General features: G+C 41.0%; 1 protein-coding gene across 3 annotated transcripts in view; it reads left to right on the top strand.

The window, feature by feature from the left end:
* The window catches only part of LOC140427204 (protein diaphanous homolog 1-like), a 464,569-nt gene that overhangs the window by 314,059 nt on the left and 128,688 nt on the right, over positions 1 to 21,822 (top strand). For all 3 annotated transcript variants that reach the window (XM_072512804.1, XM_072512803.1, XM_072512805.1), the window contains 3 exons: positions 16,124 to 16,222; positions 16,522 to 16,616; positions 17,272 to 17,373. In XM_072512804.1, the coding sequence (XP_072368905.1) occupies positions 16,124 to 16,222; positions 16,522 to 16,616; positions 17,272 to 17,373 (296 nt within the window). The remainder of the gene's footprint in view (positions 1 to 16,123; positions 16,223 to 16,521; positions 16,617 to 17,271; positions 17,374 to 21,822) is intronic.

The following is a 21,822-nucleotide window of genomic DNA, read 5'->3' as shown; positions in this document are numbered from 1 at the left end:
GAAGTCACTATCACAGTGCATGGCTGAAGCAAAGCATTTAAGGGGAAACTGGACAAACCAACAAGGAAGAAGGAAATAGGGGTTATGTTGAAACATTTAGATGAGAAAAGATGGAGAATAAACATTGGCATGGACCCATTGAGTGACATACTTCATATGTCATGAACCTTCGGCATCATACAGCAAATATCCCCTCACGCCTTAAGATAACCAAATAGAAACCAGAATTTCCACCAAGGTGCATGAACTGGATTAGTAATCCAGAGACCCACGATAATTCACAGGTGGTGAAATTTGAATTCAATAAAGATCTGGAATTTAAAGTCTAATGATGTCCATGAAACTATTATCGATTGTCATAAAAACCCATCTGGTTCACTAATGTCCCTAAGAGAAGGAAATCTGCCATCCTTACCTGATGTGGCCTATGTGATTCCAATCCACAGTAATGTGGTTGACTCTCAAAAGCCCTCTGAAATGGCCTAGCAAGCCACCCAGTTAAAAGGCAATCGGGGATGGGCAATAAACGATGCCCATATCCCATAAATGGGTTTTAAAAACTGCAGTGCGAATTAGCAGGGAGCAGATCTGTTAGAATTAAAAGAAAGCTTGGCATGTATTTGTCGCTTCACAGTGCCAGGGTCCCAGGTTCGATTCCTGGCTTGGGTCACTGTGCGGAGTCTGCATGTTCTCCCCGTGTCTGCGTGGGTTTCCTCCGGGTGCTCCGGTTTCCTCCCACAAGTCCTGAAAGAGGTGCTTGTTGGGTGAATTGGACATTCTGAATTCTCCCTCTGTGTACCCGAACAGGTGCCGGAATGTGGCGACTAGGGGCCTTTCACTGTAACGTCATTGCAGTGTTAATATAAGCCTACTTGTAGCAATAATAAAGATTATGATTATTTTGTCTTCATATGTGGTAAACATTTCCTTTAGTTTTAATCTACGAGTCAAGGGGCTGGTTTAGCACAGGGCTAAAGAGCTGGCTTTTAAAGCAGACCAAGGCAGGCCAGCAGCACGGTTCAATTCCCGTACCAGCCTCCCCGAACAGGCACCGGAATGTGGTGACTAGGGGCTTTTCACAGTAACTTCATTTAAAGCCCACTTGTGACAATAAGCGATTTTCATTTCATTTCATTTTTCATTTGTCAGTAGTAAACAGATCTCATCAAAACATTAGAATTGCTTGATTAATTTCACAATATTAAGACAGACAAGGATGTTAAACAGGTGAAATAGACTTAACTAATATAGTTAGGACCTTGATTCATGTAGCTTAATGAAGTTTTCTGTAATTTATTTGCCAAATGCTGATTTTTAAAAAATTATTTAAAAAAAACAGAAGCTTCACCTTTTGTCATATTCTTTTGAGTTGGCTTTTCCCAGTCTTTATACATCTCTGCATTTTAAACAGCAGATCGAGCTGATGGGAACTAGTCACAGATTGAAGTGCTAAATGGAAGCTGAACAACCTTTTAACCCTTTGACTGTCCAAATTCCTTTGTTGGTTTGTGGTTTCTTTGCCACAAGGAGCTGTAAATGCATTCCTCTGTTAAATTGCAAATGTAATAAAATTGCCAAAGCGCATTACAGCTTCATCTGAAATAAAATATGAAGTAATTCACGATTTGACATCTGGTCCCGTCATTGTTCAATTCGAACTAGATCTTTATCTGTTCTATTTGTAACTTAGTTATATTTTTCTGGAAAAAAAGTTTTATATTTTTTAAAAGTCATACTTATGAGTAACCTGAATATTGTTCAGTAAATCTGTTATGAATTAATTGTGGATTTTGGTATCCAAATATGGTGCCATAAATTCTATCTGTAACTGTGGTTGGTGCATGTGTATCTCATTTTTCATGTTTTTACTTTCTTGTCGATTGATATCATAGTCCTGCAAGAGTTCAAAGGCAGGGTAGCTGTGGAATATTTTATGCTACATTTGGAATATCCTCTGCAGTTAGATAGAAGAACTTCAAACCAAAGGTTGCCTATAAAGCAAACTTGATTCTGAAGGGAAGATCAAAGGAACATATTAAATTTATTACAGAGCAAACAAAGAACTAGAAAAAGCTCGAAGGGCTTGAAGGCTCACTGACTTCCTATTGAAACCAGATGTTTGTAATTTGGTTTCCTTTATTTTCTCTCTATAATGAACACGAGGAATACCAAAATGAGCAATGTTATATTTATATATCGTGTAACATGCAGCTGCCATTGGTGCGTCATACCTAAAGATCTGTAGCAGTAAATCGCTGCCAATGGTAGAATGTGTAATACTTCTAAAATACCAAGGACTATATGATGTATCCAATGTCTCTCAGTCCTGTGGCATTTTAATCATCCTCATTTAAATTGCTTACAGGGGCACTGTTCTAAGCTTAGCACCACATTCCTGCAGGAAACTTTTATGCACCAAGAATTGTACTGCTGAGAGGGACCACGGTGGATTGAAGAGCTGTAATCTTCATTGCACGCTCTGTAATTTGCTGATGTTTCTGGGTTAGGCAGTTTGATCCTCGGGGATTTCAGCAGCACAGATGTGCAAGTAGAGAAAAGCAATGGCTTTGCAGCAAATGATTTCAGGACAAGTGAGATCGCATTCGAGAATGGAATATTTTTTTATCGCTTTATTGTAATATTGCTTTCTTACGTTACAACTCGAGAAAATATCATAAACAGCTTTGCTAAACTAATGATTTGATAAATCTGGTAGATAAGCACATATAAAATGTCAGTGAACATACTTCACAAGGGTGTGGAAAGGGGGTCAATATGAGCTTGCATTGTTGATATGAGCTGTTTTCATTTTGTTGCCTTGCTGATTGGATGGTTGGTGTGTGAACCTGGATGATATCGGCATGGGATTGTGGCCCATAAGCCCCATTTCTATTACAACAGCTCTTTTAGCATGATAGAACATCCCAAAGCATTTTAGAGAAGGATTAGGAAACAAAGATTGGCACAAAACAACACAGCAAGGCTTCCATGAAAGACCTAGCGATGCTTTACTGCATTATAGGTGCCATACAAACATAAGTGTTGTTATACAATGCTGAATTCAATGGCCACCCTCATTACTTCATCCAACATCTTTACTACCATTTCAATTCAAAAATTCAGCCTGACTGCCCTTTCTTGTTCCCTCTCCTGTTTCCTCGTATTTAAACCGTTGACCACTGAGTGGTTTGTCTGGATTCTCTGAACCATACCACTTAGTGTTTTAATTATACAGTGCATGAGTTAATGACAGTTCTGAGGGTAAATACTCTATGAAATAATTAAATGCTTGCCATTTATACTTGTGGATGAGAAATGTAAAATAAAGGGGCAGCGATAGCACCCTGACATTGAAGATGTGCACTTAAGAACAGAGGTTTGCATTCATGCCTGCCAAACGTAGAGATTGAATAATTTTGTGGCATTGTCTCACCTTTATTTTCTAAATACCCTTGCACGGGACGTGGGCAACACCAATGGGACTATCATGGTCACTGAGTGACTTCCTCGGCAACCTTGGAGGATGCTGAGTATTAACCATGTGATGTGGACTGGAGTCCCGTAGACCAGATGAAGTTGGCAGATGACACTAACGAACCTGGACCCTGGTGGTATTTGAACTCTCGGCCTCTGTGCCATCGGTATTGAGGCGTTTTTTCAGCGGCATATCAGTTACCCAATCTGAAACCAATTTTGATCCGTATGGGTGAGGAGGGGAGAGCAATTTCTCTAATTCTATTCCAAAATACTTAACGGTCCAAAGTCTCAGGTAACTGTTCTGAAAGAGGTGGAGTCATTTTAATTGTGACATCATCAGAGATTAGTTTATTATTTATGCCATTTATGACTTGAAAAGTACAGGTTTATTTCGCTGTCAGGTCTATTGTAATTATCCTGGCATAGGCTTCATAGTGCTGTTTTGCAGATGTATTTTCTTCATTTTAAGGTCCACTGTTGATGTTGATATTTTTATCTTCCACATACTTCTTGACACAATTGTTCTTCCTTCCACAAAATTCTTCGTTTTTGCTGCTAAATTACAATCTGCCAATTTTAAGGACAGAAAAGAGGCAAGCAAGCCAGTAACATATTTTGCATTGATGTTATGTGAATGTTGGCTTTACATCAAATAACTAGATGATTCGAATGTAAAGCCACCAAATCTAAGTGAGTGGAGTCCGAGTACCTTGAAAAATTGATTATCTGCAATTTGTGCAAAATGAATTTTCTTTTACATTATCGGGGAGCTGACTGTATTGTAAGTGCACACTTAGAGAGGGCATGATATGCTGTCAGCAGTGCAATTCTGACCATCCCTCAATCAGTAGGTGATGACTTCAAACCACTATCCGTGGCATAACTTTGCATTTTATGTTACTACAACAACCTTTTGCACTTCTATATCACTTGTTTAACATGGAATGGTGCGGCATGGTAGCACAGTGGTTAGCACTGTTGCTTCACAGTGCCAGGCACCCAGATTTGATTCCTGGCTTGGATCACTGTGTGGAGTCTGCATGTTCTCCCCGTGTCTGCGTGGATTTCCTCTGGATGCTCCGGTTTCCTCCCCCAAATCCCGAGAGACATGCTTTTTGGGTGAATTGGACATTCTGAATTCTCCCTCGGTGTACCCGAACGGGTGCCGTAGTGTGGCGACGAGGGGATTTTCACAGTAACTTCATTACACTGTTAATGTAAGCCTACTTGTGACACTAATAAAGATTATTAATATTATCAAAGCAACTTGAAAGGCAAAGAAGTCATTAAGAAGATGACCAAAGGCCTAGTCAAGAGCATGTTTGAAGGAGCATTTCCAAAGAGGTAAGACAGCTGGAGAGGTTAGGTGGGGGAATTTGAGAGCTTTGGGCCCAGATAACTGAAGGTACAGTTGCAAATGTTGTAGCAATAGAAGTTGAAGATTCACAAGACACTTGAATTGAAGGAAGACTGAGATCCCAAAGCATTATTGTGCTGGGAATGTCACAGACTTTGGAAAGAGGAGACCATGGAGGGATTTGCGCACACAGTTGAGAATTTAAAAATTGAGACATTATGGACCATGAGCCAGTGTAGCCCAAAGAGCCTAATGGTGATTCAGGGATGGGACTTGGTGCAAGCTAGACATGGTCTGGTTTAGCACACTGGGCTAAATCGCTGGCTTTTAAAGCAGACTAAGGCAGGCCAGCAGCACGGTTCAATTCCCACACCAGCCTCCCCGAACAGGCGCCGGAATGTGGCGACTAGGGGCTTTTCACAGTAACTTAATTTAAAGCCCACTTGTGACAATAAGCGATTTTCATTTTCATGGGTAGTAAAACTTTGGCTGAGATCAATTTTATCGGGTGTGAAATTAGGTTAGGTGGATTGGCCATGATAAATGAAATGAAATGAAAATCGCTTATTGTCACAAGTAGGCTTCAATGAAGTTACTGTGAAAGCCCCTAGTCGCCACATTCCGGCGCCTGTTCGGGGAGGCTGTTACGGGAATTGAACCGTGCTGCTGGCCTGCCTTGGTCTGCGTTCAAAGCCAGCGATTTAGCCCTGTGCTAAACAACCCCCTAAATTACCCTTAGTGACCAAAATGGTTAGGAGCGGTAATTGGGTTACGGGGATAGGGTGGAAGTGAGGGTTTAAGTGGGTCGTTGCAGACTCGATGGGCCGAATGGCCTCCTTCTGCACTGTATGTTCTATGACTATGAAATATGGAGGAATAGAATAGTGAAGTCTAGAGGTAATGAAAACGGGTAAGAATGTTTCCGCAATGCACAAGCGGTGTAGGATTGGTGATAGGGAATTTGAAGGTAGCCGCAGCCAGTTTTCGTGATGGGATAGATATGGGATTGGAAGTGCAGCATAGAATTGTTAAAGATGTAAATCGTCCCACTATTGTCACCTAAACCTAATAGTAGGCAAGCTTGCTTCATATTATAATCTCCTTGCAGACCAGTCAGTTTTAGCCACTTGTGACAATAAAGGTTAATTTATTATTTATTTTCCTTGCTTTTGTTGACAGAAAATCAAGGCATACAGATTTCTCAATCCATTACTGATTTGGAATTTTCAGCTTCTGGTACTAATGATGCCCCCATCTAAAGGCAAAGAAAGTTCACTTAAATTTTGCAAGGGGTCTGGCTGTGCTCAATATAAAGCAGAGTTCCTTCAATTTAAGAAGCTGAATTTTATGTTAATCTTTGTTAGTCTTCTGTATCGTTATTCTGACCTACTTGTCTGTAAGATTAATTAAGGAAAGAATTTAAATTCTAATGACTCTTCTTGGGTCTCCTGCACACACAGCCTTGTTCTAATGAAATGGATTGATTGTTTTTTTTTCTTTGATGAAGATTGCAGTCTTCCTCCCCCGAGAGAGGAGACCTGTTTGTAAATTTTCTTCTGTGTGGGCTAATGAATGAGATATAGTAATCAGTAGAATCTTACTTTTCTGACCTGTTTGATCCAAGAAAATTACTATTCTGAATAGCTGCTGTGCATTAGTTTAATTAAAAAGAGGAAAGGAAGGGGGGAAAAAAAGCCTCAGTGGGGCCAGATTAGACTCTCGTTAATACTGGTACTGAAGTACTTGTTGAAAGTTCTTTTTTGATCTTTGGTAAATTGCATATCATCCATTTCTGAAATGATGTTCAGACACAAAAGATATATTCTTTTTGAATTAGATGAAAGGGTGCCTTTTCTTTTGCCCATGGTCTTTGTGTCCAGGCATATTAAATTCCAAAAAAGAGCATCTGCAAATTACCTGCCCAGATCTCCTAATGTTCTCTTTGGTGTCAAGAGAGATGGAAAAAGAAAGAGAATTTCTATATTGTAATTTATCCAGTCTCCAATGTCCCGAGAGTTTTACATACATTATATTATGTCAGCGTAGTGGCTGTTGATGTATAAGAAAGTGCAGCAACAATTCTATAGAAATGAAACTTGGATTGATTTAACCTCTGAAGTTACAGTTGTCAACTCAGATTTTGTGTTAAAGTGGGACTCGGCCCCTCACCTTTTGCCCAGGAACAAGGCTGGTAAAAATTGAGCCACAATGATACACCAGACGTATGCAGACAGCTGGATCACTCTTGCCCTTAAAAATAAAACATGGAGGGAATATAAATGCTGATTTGGCGGATCACTGCTTTGACCACTGTGGTTCTCAGTTGGACAAGACCCAGTGTTTGATCCACAACCTGTGCTAAATTGATGAACTCAACCAGGATAGCGGTCAAGCAACTGCAGTCATCTTTAGTGTCCCTCACTACGATATCCAGTTCCCCATATTGAAACGTACCACGTCAGGATGCCGGGTGAGGACAGGATTTTGATCGGCTTCAATTCGTCTGCCGACAGGTCATTTAAGCTCACGCATGCAGAATGGTGTTCAGACAAATGCTAGTGATGGGGAGGAGTTCAAAATGCTGCACCCCAATAAGAGTCATTTGTTTAGGAGGTTAAAAAAAGAGTGACAGTTAGAACAAAAAGGAGAAAACCAAAATGCTACAGAAGCTGCTTTTTAAAGACAGTCTTTTGAGGTTTCTGGCATTTTGAACAGCCAGAGCAACAGCAGTAAGTAAATCCAGCGTTAGCCAATGTGATGGCAGATTGACGGCCATTTGTTCTTAAATGACACATCTTGGTTTTTGGGGGGGGAGATTTATAAATTCAGGACTCTCAATCTTGACAAAGACCGTTCTGACTTGTACTTCCTGTTGCTTGATCATAGAGTGACCTGGTTACGGGCCATAGGGAAGGCCACATTCCAGAATTTCCTGTTGCCTTTGTTGAAGAAGGGAAATCTGTCGGAAGGAAGCATTCAGCCGAAAAGTAAAGCAAGAAGCCACGTTATAAGCTTCGCGTTCTCAAAACACTTCTCCGCTTTTATTTCTAAGTTCTAGCATCATTGCTAAATTCAAATGAGGAGAACGATGAATTAATCACTTGTATTTTTAAATAATCATTTGGCAGTCAAGAACTTGAGTATTGCTGAAAAACTACATTTTGTCAAAGCTTTTTGTCTTGCACTTGTCAGGAATATAGTGAGAATGCCAATGTCAGGGGAAACAACAACTTTTCACTGAGTGGAGGACAGCAACGTGGCACCATAGTTAGCACAGCTGCCTCATGGTGCCGAGGACACGTGTTCGATCCCAGCCCCATGTTACTGTCCACGCTAAATTGTCTCTTAATTGAGAACGTTTTTTTTAAATTTACACTAAGTGTGCACTGATTTGTTGGCAATCTCTAATTGGATTTGTGGACTCTAATTCGTAGAGGTGAGAATTGTTTGCAAATTTAAACTAGGCAGCTTGACCCTTGTCAAAGCATTGCCCTGCAGAATAAACCAATGAATGGCTTTCACTTATTTTGTGTAGCTGAAACAAGCAATGTATGTTCATGTTCTTTCTGTCTGCAAAGCTCAGGCACCTGTGTATTCACATATGCAACTTTCAGTACATGCAAACAAGCTACACCTTGAACCCGACTCGTCAGGGTAATTTTTCGCACACTGAGGATTATGTAGTAAATGTTGTCCAAGTGCAAATCACATCTAATTTTGGACACTCTGTGTTTTGTAATGGGCTGGTTGGATCCGGTGTGTACCTTACCCATTGCGAATGACTGAAGGCACATACTGTTTGATACAATCCACCAGTCTTTGGGACGGACGTATGGCCGACATATCAAGCATCACACTGGCACTAAAATTCATATACCACATTACTGATGCACCATTACATGGTGCATGCTCCATGGCATGCCTCAACCAATCAAAATCCACTTGCCAACCAATCAGTACTGTTTTCTCATACAATTTGTTGTTTCCCCTGACATTATCCTGACGAGTGCAAGATGAAAAGCTTCAACAAAATGCCTTTTTTTAGACATTGAGATATACTTGTGTTCGAAATGTTGGCCAGGACACCAGGAAAATTTCCTGCTATTCTTCAAAGAGTGCTGTAGGATCTTCAGTGCCCAGTTGAACAGGGAGACATTTAACATTTCAGAAGACAGCAGTTCCATGGTGATGGGGTAGTGCATAAGTATTTATCTTCATTATAGCTCAAGTTCCAGAGTAAGGCTTGAATGTCTTCGAGATGACTTCTGTCAACCAAACCAAACGTTCAAACGCCAAGTGAGCTAAAATGGATGAGGTGATGGTTAACACACAAGAACGATAAAGACCACTGGGTCTGCCCAAATAACTTTCCAACAGATATGCAATGGAGAAAATAAAGTATAAGAGCTTTATGGAGATCAGTAGAACCACAAAATTGAATGACGTGTGTATGTACTATTGAGTGAGACTGCGAGAGTAATACACATCTGACAGGTGCCAGTTACCTGCTGTTTCTTTGCTGCGTTCTCACTTTCCTCTTTCAAAAATTAGTTTCAATTTCAAAGTGAACCGAAACACAAGCTCTTCACTAACGTTAGAAGTAATGAAAACTTAGGGTTTGTAAAACTTTCCTTGGTGTGTGAAATGAATTGACATATTTACTGTTAGATGCATGGTGAAAACAGGTGAGAAATGGTTGGAACCAGTGTATTGTAGAACTTTTAATGTTTATCTATTTTGCGGGACATGGGTGTCCCTATTTATGGTCAGTATTGATTGCCCATTCCTAATTGCCCTTCAGAGGTGGTGCTAAGCTTCCTTCTTGTACTGCTGCAATCCCTGAAGTGTCGGTACACCCACAGTGTTGCTAGGGAGGGAACTTCAGGATTTTGAGCCAGCGACAGCAAAGGAACAGCATCCAAGTCAGGATGGTGACTAACTTGAAGGGGAACTCCCAGGTGATGGTGTTCCAAGGTATCTGCTGCTCTTGTCCTTCTAGCTGGTAGTGGTCTTGGATTTGGAAGGTACTGTCTAAGGAACCTTGGTGAGTTACTGCACTGCATCTTGTAGATGGTACACACGGCTGCCACTGTTCGTCAGTGGTGGAGGGTTTGAATGTTTGTGGATGAGGTAGCAATCAAGCGGGCTGTTTTTTCCTGGATGGTGTTGAGTGGTATTGCTAAGTGCCACTTTATAGAACTGTTGATGACACTTTCCATCACTGCTGATGTTCGAGAGCAGACTGATGGGGCAGTAATTGTCCGGGTTGAATTCTTGATATTTCTTGTGTACAGTACATATCTGGACAATTTTCTTCATTGCCGGTTCGATGCCAGTGTACTGGAACAACTTGGTTCGGTACACGACATGTTGGACTATCGCCGGAATATGGTCAGGGCCCATAGTTTTTGCATTATAGTGTCTTCAGCCGTTTCTTTATCTTGCGTGAAATGAGTCAAATTGGCTGATGATTCTGAGGTCCTCCCGAGGACATCAAAATGGATCATCCACTCGGTACTTTTGGCTGAAGATTGTTACGAATGTTGGAAAACAAACATTTGTCAGCAACAGCAAGACTAATAGTAAAGATGACAAACGGAAAGTTCAGATCCTGAATGATTATGTTTTGGACCTCATTAAGAAGATTCTGCTGGTGATGGGAAGGCCAACTGCTGAATTTGAAACCAGCATTTTATTAATCCCTTAGCGTTAAACTTATGGCCTGTATTAGCAGCACAGATGTTTGCTGATTGCTTTTTTTCTACTGAATACGCCATCTCTGTGGGATCTGATTCCAAAGACATTGACTGATGCCGAGTACTTGCTTGTTTTCAATAAATTTAGAGTGCCCAATTAATTCTTGCCAATTAAGGGGCAATTTAGTGTGGCCAATCCACCTACCCTGCGCATCTTTGGGTTGTGGGGGCAAAACCCACAAAAACACGAGAATGTGCAAACTCCACATGGACAGTGACCCAGAGCCGGGATCGAACCTGGGACCTCGGCGCCGCGAGGCAGCAGTGCTACATGTCTAGTGCTTGCTGAATGGCCATTTCTGACTCGAATGTTGGAAATTAGCTTTGACAAACTTCGCCATTAGATGAGGCGGGGAAGAGGAAATCTCACCCGAGTGTGATTCTGCCCATGGCAGGCATCCACTTACCACCATTTTCCGATAAGACTCATTAGATAGTGAAGTGGAGCAGGAACCCTGTGTCACCTTTTTTCAATTTTTCATATTTAACTTGAGCTTATCTCTCGTCCAAGAGCTCAGAGGCCAATTATAACATCCCTACCAGCATCCTGCCTGATGAGATCAGCGAATTAAGCACAGCTGTTTTTCTAAAGCTTGCAGGAACCTTCATAAGTGGAGGCATTGAGCAAAAAAAAAAAAACACAAAGGTATGCTAAACCTTTATGAATCGCTGGTAATGCTACAGCTGGAGTATCATGTCCAATACTGGTTTCCACAATTTATGAGAATGTCAAAGCCTTAGCTGGTGACAGCAGATTTTCTATAATGGTAACCCGGTTGAGGGACTTGAGGTATGTTGAGAGACTCCAGAAGCTGGAGTTGTTTTCCTTTGAGCAGAAAAGGTTAAAAGAAGATTCAATAGGGGTGTTCCAAATCATGAAGTCTTTTGATGAGCGTAAGTGAGAATTATTTTCAGCTTCTGCTGATATTGGGGTTAATACCCAAAGGACACAGATTATCTTGATTAATAAGGGGATCAGGGGTTATGGGGAGAAGGCAGGAGAATGGAGATGAGAAAAATATCAGCCATGATTGAATGGCGGAGCAGACTAGATGGGCCGAGTGGCCTAATTCTGCTTCTGTCTTATGGTCTTATGCTCTTGAGGTATTTGATAGGTCAGCCAGAGATGAGATGAGATTTTTTAATTATGCATCACATTGTGATCTGGAATGCATGACCTGAAAGGCTGGTGTAAGATTCAATCATGACTTGCAAAAGGGAATTCGATAAATATTTGAAAGGGAAATAGTGGCTGGGTTATTGGGAAAGGGCAAGGAACGTGCGACTAATTGGATAGCTCTTTCATAGAACCAGAAAGGGCATTGTGAGGAAAATGTCCTGTATCATGTCCTGTATCATGTAGATTCCAGGAATCTGAGACTAAAGGTGTTCAATATGGCTCAATATTGAGCCTTGACGGACGCCTTCAGGAATACAATCTAGCAGTCTCCCTCCTGATTCAGAAGCTATTAGGGTTTAAACCCTACCCTAAAAGTTTCTGAATCAGGAGGAAGAGTGCTAGTTTTATTTCAAAGACTTGCACAAAATCAAAGCTGACACTTTCAGTGCAGTACTGAGGAGGGTGGTGTCATTCGAGTGAGACATATAACTGAGACATCGTCTGCTCTCTCTGATGTACATAAAAGATCCTATGATACTATTTCAAAAATAGTGAGTTTCCTCTGGTGTCCTGGCCCATATTTATCTCTCAACTAAAATGAATAAAAAACTGATTATCTAGTCGTTATTACATGCCGATTTGTGGGAACTTGCTGTCCGCAAATTGGCTGCCGGCTTTCCTGCATGAATAACAACTTGGGTTTACAAAGGGTATTTAATGTAATAAAATATCCAAAGGTGATTCACAGGAGGATTATCAAACAAACTTTGACATCAAGCCACATAAGAAAGTAAAGACAGATGACCAAAAATGTGATGAACGAGGTAGGAAAGAGATTGAAATATCAATACTTCAAGAATATTTAATTGATTACAAGGCTCTTTGGAACTCCAAAAGTACAAGATCATCTTTCTTTCCATCGTACTCAGCAAAAACTTAGAATAGATTCTTAAAATATACATTAAAGCTCGCAATACCTGAAAGACAATAAATTGGATAACACTGAAATATCTAATGCCCAGCTTTTATGAATGGATGAACATAATTACATAAAAAAGTATTCAGGATTTACTCTCATGGTTATATACATTCTCTGCAATACGTAAGATGGAAAATCTGCACTGCATTGCAGTACTGCAGATAAATACAGTGGCTGGAGTGTGTCTCCATAAATGTGCTGCTTGTCGTGCAAGTGCAGGCTCAGTCTTGCATGACTGAATGCCAATTTGTCCTTGGGCCTCTTTGGAAAAACTGTTTGCTTCTATCTATATATATATATATATATATATATATATATATATACACACAATATATAAGAAATATGATGAAGTGTGATTTAGTCCTTGATGAACCTCATTCAATTCTCCTTCAGTGATGTGCGGTGAACTGAATCTTCAGTATTGAACTAAACATAATACAGTAGTTGAATATGTCAGGTTTCTGAAGCAGCACTGAAGATCTGATGTTGGATTTGAAAGAAAATTACTGGGGTCAGCCAGTTGTGTAGCGTGATCATCACATTTCGAATATTTATTAAGTGGTGTTGAAAACGAATGATTTTTTTAAAAATTGCATGTAATGCTAGATTCAACTTTTAGCTTCACTCAGTGTTTTGAGCCCGTGTACGTGTTGTGGGATAGGAATAACAGCAGTAGCAACACAGGAACAACCCATTCTTGTCAGTTCATATCTGACTCATTACCGAATCAAAAAGCAGAATACTGCAGATGCTGGAAATCTAAAATAAAAACCGAATTCCTGGAAAACTCAGCAGGGTTTGGCAGCATCTGTGGAGAGAAATAGAGATAAGGTTTCCAGACTGTGAGCTTTCATTAGAACTCATTGCATTTAAAAAGTACTTGGGTGTACTTTTGAAGTGTCATAACCCACAAGGTTACAGACCAGGAACTGGAAATTAGGATTAGGTGGGTAACTCTCTTTTGTCCAGCACAGACATGATTGGTCAAATGACCTCTTGTGTTGTAAATTTCAGTGATTCTATCTGGGACCTCGCTATGCGTAGATTGGATGCCATATTTCCCTGCACAACAGTGACTAAACTCCAAAAATTATTCATTAATTGCCCATGGTGTGCTTTCTCAGATCCCTGGGCTGTGAAAGGTACTACATAAATATAAATTCCTTTCTTCTTTCCAATCCTCTTTTATCTTACCAGTTCCACATATCTCATGAAGCTCAGTAGAGGGGCAGTAATCTCCCTTCTTTAAAATAAATTATTTTACGCAATGTGAGCGTTGAAGGCAAGGCCAGCATTTGTTGCAGTCCCTGTGGTGTAGGTGCGTCTAACAACCAGTTAGGAAATACATTCCAATAAAAGTCTTCTCCCAAACATTGGATCAAGTAAGGTAAACATTTTAATTGAAACATATACAAGATCCTGAAGGGTCTTGATAGGGTCGATGTGGAGAGGATATTTCCTCTTGAGAGAGTATAGTACAAAGGATTACTGTTGAGGACCGAGATGAGAATTATTTTCTGAGGGTTTGGAGTCTTTGGAACTCTCTTCCTCAAAGGACACTGGAAGCAGAGTTCCTGAATATTTTTATGGTCACAGTGCATAGATTGTTGATGAGCAAAGGGGCAAAAGATTATCAGGGGTATGCAAGAATGTGGAGTTGAAGTTGAAATCTGACCAGCCATGATTTAGAATGGCCGAACACGCACGGGCCGAGGTGCCTATTCCTAATTCATATGGTGAGAGCGCTATGGCTGGTAATTGTCCCAGCTGTTACTCATTACGTACAAGAAAAGGAAAACCGCGTGCTTGACTGCTTCATTCTTTGATCATAACTGAATTGTTATTTGTTTCCCAAACTTTGAGCCCAGCCTCCAATGCGATCTTCAGCATTTATTTTCAACACTTTGTTGACTGAACAGACTGATGATCAGCTTCTTTGTTTACGACCTAATGAGATTTTGGGTATCAGCATAGTGATATTACCGGTAAGGCGTCCCAAAATCCAGAAGGATCCAAAAACCAAACTACATTTGAAGGTAGTTAGTTTTCAGGTCCTTCAATTTGAATAAGACTCTTTTATTCTTTAGTCTTCATACTTTATACATGCTCGGCCTGGGACCCAAACATGGCAATCCCCAAACATGGCAATCCCCAAACCTGGCACACGTCTGGTCCTGAGCTGATATAGGGTCTGATAACGTGTTGTATTATTGTAGTGTCTGTCACAAGATCAGCAACAGTGGTTAAAGGGTGACCGGGGACCAGCAACAAATTCTGGCCCAGTTGGTGAGGTAAAAACACAACTCTTCAAAAAGAGCAAATTATGATTCATAACCAACAGAACTTGATCAATTATGTAGAAATGGCGAGATAGAAGCTGTTTTGAAAGAAGGAAATAAGGAATTTACATTAATGTTGTGCCTTTCATAACTCAAAGAACTTTATAGCTTAAAAGGTCTGGTTACTGTGACAGCCGGTATGCATTTAGCAATATTCACATACAACAATGTGATGACGACCAGTTAGTCTATTTTAGTGACAGTGGTTGAGTGATAAATAGATGTCATTTTTGTTCTTAATGTGCCCTTCGATCATTTGAGTTGGTAAACAGGGTCTCGGTTTAATATTTCATCCAAAAGAGAGCTCTTTTGACAATAACAACTCCCTCGGTAATGTTTCAGCTCATCTGATCCTGAAACCCTCATTCATAACCTCTAGACTTAACTATGCCAATGCAGTCCTGACTGGTCTCCTTCATTCTACTTTCAGTTAACCTTTAGTGCTCCCAAACCCTGTTGCACATGTGTTGTCTCATGACAAGTCCATTTCCCGATTATCGTTGACCTACTTTGACCCACGCAGACATTGGGAGAATGTGGAAACTCCACGTGGACAGTAAACCGGGGCTGGGATTGAACCCCGATCCTCGGCCCCGTGAGGCGGCAGTGCTAACCACTGCTCCAAATTTGTGTTCCCTCTTGACTCAATAGCGCTTTGAAGTGTGGTTGTAGTATATATCTAAAAGGAAAACTATTGCGTCCTTGTATCGCATTTATCAGTTTATTTTGTTAGCCTTCATTGTTAAACATCAAATCTGAGAAACATTGCGTATATTTGTCCACAGCGGCACGGTAGCACAGTGGTTAGCACTGTTGCTTCACAGCGCCAGGGTCCCAGGTTCCATTCCCGCTTGGGTCACTGTCTGTGCAGACTCTGCATGTTCTACCCGTTGTCCTCCGGGTGCTCTGGTTTCCTCCCACAAGTCCCGAAAGACGTGATGTTAGGTAAATTGGACATTCTTAATTCTCCCTCAGTGTACCCAAACAGGCGCTGGAGTGTGACGACTAGGGGCTTTTCACAGTAACATCATTGCAGTGTTAATGTAAGCCTACTTGTGATAATAATAAAGATTATTATTATAATTATTATTATAGCCAAGAAGGAGCAGCAAGACATAAATGACAGCAAAACAACGCAGAAGAGGAAAGTGAAAGAGCTAAAGGTGATGGATGGCAAAACAGCACAAAATCTATGTAAGTACATGGAGAGAATGTAAAAGTATTTATTAGTATGCAATGATATTGATGTGTCTAATCCACCTTTTGTCTCTCTAAAGTAACATCAATAACTTTATTTAGTGACAAAACAAAATAATCAAAACTAGATAAAATGTTTACTAAATTGAAATTGTTGTTTGTGGTGAGTAAACTGCTGCAATAGGTCCTGTGTAGACTGGTTTGAATTTGTCAAATTGCTTCCTGTTTTATCTGTTTGGCCAAACCCGCATGTGGATTGCACTGTATGTATGCATGATGTGTTTTGTTTTATATAGCTATCTTCTTGGGTTCTTTCCGTTTGTCATACGATCAAATCAAAAGAGTAATTCTTGAGGTGGATGAGAAGGTTCTGACAGAATCACTAATCCAGGCAAGTTTTTCCTTTTATCTGGTGTGTAGCTCTGACTTTATCGCAAGTATTAAGAGTGGGATGGATGGAAAGCGCCTTACAGCAGGAACTTGTATTTATGTAGTGCCTTTTATGTTTCCCATGCTGCACTCATTCAGGCGGGATGGGGTACATATTCCATCACACTTCTGACTTTGTGCTTTTTGAGATGGCGGACAGACTTTAGCGAGTCAGTAGATGAGTTACTCACCACAGAATCCCCAGCCTGTCAGCTGCTATTGTAGCCACAGTATTTACATGGCTGGACCAGTTAAATTTCTGGTCAATGCGCCCTCTCCTTTTCTTCTCTTTCCCCCCCCCCCCCCCCCCCCTCCACCCCCGCCATTGATGAAGCAGCTGAGGATGGTTGGGCCTGGGATGCTCTTCTGAAGAGGTCAAGCAGTGATGTCATGTCGGTGAAATAATTGGTCTCCAACAACCACAATCATCTTATTTTATGACTCATGGCTCCAGTCAATGGAGCATTTTCTCCCTGACTAATTATGATGCACCAATGATTATATGCTGGTCAACCGGCCATGGTTTCTGTAGTGCGTTGGAAAGTTTTTTGCAGTTTGGCACTGTTAAAATATTACTGGATACCGTGGATAATAACGTGAATTGATCTTCTTTTCAGAACCTTATTAAACAGCTTCCTCAGCAGGAACAGTTGAATGCATTAACTGAGCTGAAAGAAGAATACAATGATCTCTCAGAACCAGAGCAGTTTGGAGTAATTGTATGTATTCATTTCTTGCCAACGCTATGACAAATGAGCAAATGGTGTGTCATTGTTGTGCAGTTATGCTGCACGTACCATTCTTGCACTAACACCACACAGAACTGGGAGACCCCAATTACTTTTGCAGCCCCTGGATTGCTCTAAACCAGTGACGATGTGATAACTTTTATTCAGCATTATATATAAAGTTACCTTTGCACTGAACTTCAGTTATCCTATCATCAGCATGTAACCCACTAGTTCATGAGGCTACCTTTGATAGCGTTACATCCCTTGCATTCCAGTTGCGAACCTAACTCCTGGATCATACCAACAGTTATGCATTGATACTCAAAGCCTCTTACAATCGATGCAAAACGCAATGAGACCAGTCTATGAGCTGCCAGTAAATGCTAGTTCGGGCTTAATTCTCAGACTTTGACTGTTACAAGGAAGTCATGCTGTGGATGGTATTAATTGTGCTTTACAATGTCACTGAAGGATGATACTCCCTGATTATGCTAAAAGAAAATTGCTCACATTTCGCTTCCGGTCTTTGGAATGCATCCAACAGAACTGGTTCAGAGTTGTGACAGTAGATTATTTGAAGCACTGCGGGACTTGACTTTTAGTTGATCACCTTTTATTGCTGTGCCTCTTATCTCACGCTAACATTGCCTGGAAGTACATTAATATTGTAAATGTTTTCCCTTTGATAACTATGCTCTTTCATTGTGGGGAGATTTGATTCTACACAAAAAAGGACTTTGTAAAATTCTGGGTGTATTTGGATTTCCTCCCATGTTCTGCATTGGAAAGGTTTGAGCAAATGTATTTTATTTCCTCTTCATTTGAGTGCTTTTTAATGATGTGGTTTATAAAAAATCAATACTTTGTATTTCACCTGCCTATCATCCAGCTCCTCTTGTCAGTGGACTTGATACTTATGACTTTCAATATTATATCGGCCAATTATATCTCATTTTGCTTCTGTTATGATCCTGGACCAGACTCCCCAAGTTCTTATGGGATCTGATTAGGGACCAATAACCGTCGATTAAGGTAGGCAATGTTTGAAATTCAAGAACTTGCAAAGAGAATAGAGGCAATAGATTTCACAGGTTCTGAACAAACAAAAGTATACAAGGTCAAAAAGATAAAAGAATTTATAATATATATCTTCTACCCTAACATTCAGCATTAGTCTGAGGTACGTGTGAATTAACAAGCAAACTGTGATTAAACACACCACATGGTTTAATAAATAGCAAATATGACCAAGATCGATCACGTGGAATTCACAGCAATCCACTCAGACATCAGTAAATACTGTGAGTCAACCAATCTCACTGAAAGTCTGTCTCCCTCATGAGACACTCCAAACGTTTCACTTTTGAAAAGTAACGAGCAGAAACATATAGCCAAATTCTGCACACATGAGTACGGCCCCATCCCTTGGATTCATGTCGCATTACGTTCACCCCCCACCATCTGGCCTGGGCTTGCAAAATCCTACCAACTGTCCTAGCTTGAGACAATTCACACCTCTTTAACCTGTGATTATCCCTCTCTCCAGTTGCTCCATTTGGACCTGGACAGACTTAATTACCTGCAAAGACTCGTATTCAAAGTATCGGCTTGCATCATTGACTTTGTCTATATATATATGAGTTTCTGGAGCCCACCTCTTCATTCACCTGAGGATGGAGCTGTGCACCGAAAGCTAGTGATTCGAAACAAACCTGTTGGACTTTAACCTGGTGTGGTAAGACTTCTTACTGTGCTCAGCCCAGTACAACGCCGGCATCTCCACATCTTTGAAAATTAAGCCTCTGAATTCACTCAAGCCACTCCAACTTGGACTATCTCAGTGACTGCACACTTCACCGGATTTTCAGTCTTGTCTCCCAAGTTTCTGTTCCCCTGGATTTCCAAGTATGAACTCCAGCCTATACTTACTGGCACAATTTTAGCTCTTTAATATCTGGCTAGCTTCACTGGGCTTATGCTGCCCCTGGGTTTCATCAAGCTTCAATCGCCCCAGCTGTACCAAGCTATCAATGGCTCCCAGGGCTTCTTCTGAGCCCTAACAACCATCATGGTTTCGGGGGAGGAAGCTGCTTAGCGGTATTGTCACCGGACTAGTTATCCGGAAACCCAGGCTAATAGTCTGGGGACCGGGTTCAAGTCCCACCAAGGCAGGTGGGAAATTTAATTCAATGAAAATTCGAAATTAAAAATCTATTGAGATAAAGTATCATAACATATCTAGTTCATTAATGTCCTATTGGAAAATCTGCTGTCCTTCCCCATTTTGGCCCACATGTGACTCCAGACCCACAGCAATACGGTTGACTCTTAATGCCCTCCAGGATGGGCAGTACGTGCTGGCTCAGCCAGTGACGCCCACATCTCATGAATGATTTTTTTTAAACTAACCCTTTCCAGCATGTAGACAGTCACCTTCTGGCCCCTTCTCGGCTCCCCAGGTCTTTTCCTAACCCCTAACTACACAGCCAACTAGCAGCTGCACCTTTTCAGTGGCCTTTTCCCCTGTTCCAGAATACTCACTACACAACAAACACACAGATACATCGAAACCCAAGCACTTTCTTAAGTTTCAGCCATCTCCATAACGACATATCCAATAACGTTCTATGGGCGGCACGGTAGCACAGTGGTTAGCACTGTTGCTTCACCGCGCCAGGGACCTGGGTTCAATTCCTGGCTTGAGTCACTGTCTGTGCAAAGTCTTCACGTTCTCCCTGTGTCTGCGTGGGTTTTCTCCGGTTTCCTCCCACAAGTCCCGAAAGACATGCTGTTAGGCGAATTGGACATTCTGAATTCTCCCTCAGTGTACCCGAACAGGCGCCGGAATGTGGCAACTAGGGGATTTTCACAGTAACTTCATTGCAGTGTTAATGTCAGCCTCCTTGTGACAAAAATATTATTTTAAAAAGATTATTATTATTATTTTGCCGATCCTTTAAGATCTTCCCTGTTAATCCTGGTGCGTACAGCCTTAATTTCCAATTGGTAGGTGAATTTTTTTGTCTTGCTTGTCTGGTCCTGACACGCCTAAATCCAGAAACTATAGCTCAAAATGCTATTGAAAAATTTGGATAATAGATCAGCTGCATCCCAATTCAAACTGGAGAATTTTATGACAATGACCTTTTGATCCTCCTTCCGTAGTACCTGGGATGGGTGTCACTACAGCCGCTTTTGTGCACCTTTCTGAAGCTCTGCCCACAAAAGACATGTTATGACAGAAACTAGTAATGGCATCATTGCCTAGTATTCAATTTATTGTTCAAGTTCAGAAGGCACCTGTCATAGTCACGACCTTCCCTGGCCCAATTTTTCTGACTTTTTTTGTTTGACTCTCGCTTCTGTTGATCTGGCCCACACCCTGGCCACTTGCCTTTCCTGACTGTGCTAACCCAGTGCCTGTCCTTTTGACATCTTGTTCTGCATAGCACTGTTGCTTCACAGCACCAGGGATCAGGGTTCGATTCCCGGCTTGGGTCACTGTCCGTGCGGAGTCTGCACGTTCTTTCCGTGTCTGCATGGGTTTCCTCCGGGTTCTCCGGTTTCCTCCCATAAGTCCCAAAAGATGTGCTTGTCAGGTGAATTAGACATTCTAAATTCTCCCTCCGTGTACCCGAACAGGCGGCGGAATGTGGCGACTAAGGGGATTTTCACAGCAAATTCATTGCAGTGTTAATGTAACCCTACTTGTGACAATAAAGATTATTATTATTACGTAATTGACCAGCTGTAATCTCTCCACAATGGACCTGTCTACCAACTATTTACTTGAGCAGTAGCTTGAAGCTGTGTCTCCGAAGCTTTTCTTTACAGTTGCCATGCTGCGCTCACAACACTCCCAAGGCTGCAGCTTTCTCGCACTCTGACCAGTTAGAGGTCTTCTCATGCCATGTAACCCAATCTAAGGCTGTTCACCATATCATACCTGTACTTAATCTTGCTGCCACCGTCTCACCACCACTGATCACCATAATCATCGTTGTTGCAATAATATAATACCTTGGGCTTAGTTACTGTACAAGGCACCAATCGCTCAAAAGGGATTTGGTGAACACATTGTGGATTAATTTGATAAGACTAGGCACAATGGACACAGTATACATTGATATAAAGCTTGAAGATATCAGAACTGTGTACATGAATTTGGCTCAAAAGCAAAAGTGAAACCAAGACTGGATCACATGACACATTTCCCTTCCAGTGATGTCACGCTGATGTCCCTTAAAGACTTTTATACAGGTCCCAACCATTTAAGTGTAATAGTTTTAACTGCTTTAGTTGCATTTATCCTATTTTCTGCAGCTAAGCTTTAATATTCCCAAAACTAAAAATTTATCCCTCAAAATATTACGATGAATAATTAACTGATATTTATAACACTGCTGTGTTGGGAATAAATACAGCTAATGTAAAGTT

The sequence above is a fragment of the Scyliorhinus torazame genome, chromosome 7 (genome assembly GCF_047496885.1).
Source record: "Scyliorhinus torazame isolate Kashiwa2021f chromosome 7, sScyTor2.1, whole genome shotgun sequence".
NCBI lineage: Eukaryota > Metazoa > Chordata > Chondrichthyes > Carcharhiniformes > Scyliorhinidae > Scyliorhinus > Scyliorhinus torazame.
Note: the sequence above shows the minus strand (reverse complement) of the source record. Positions and strands in the feature narration are given on the sequence as shown.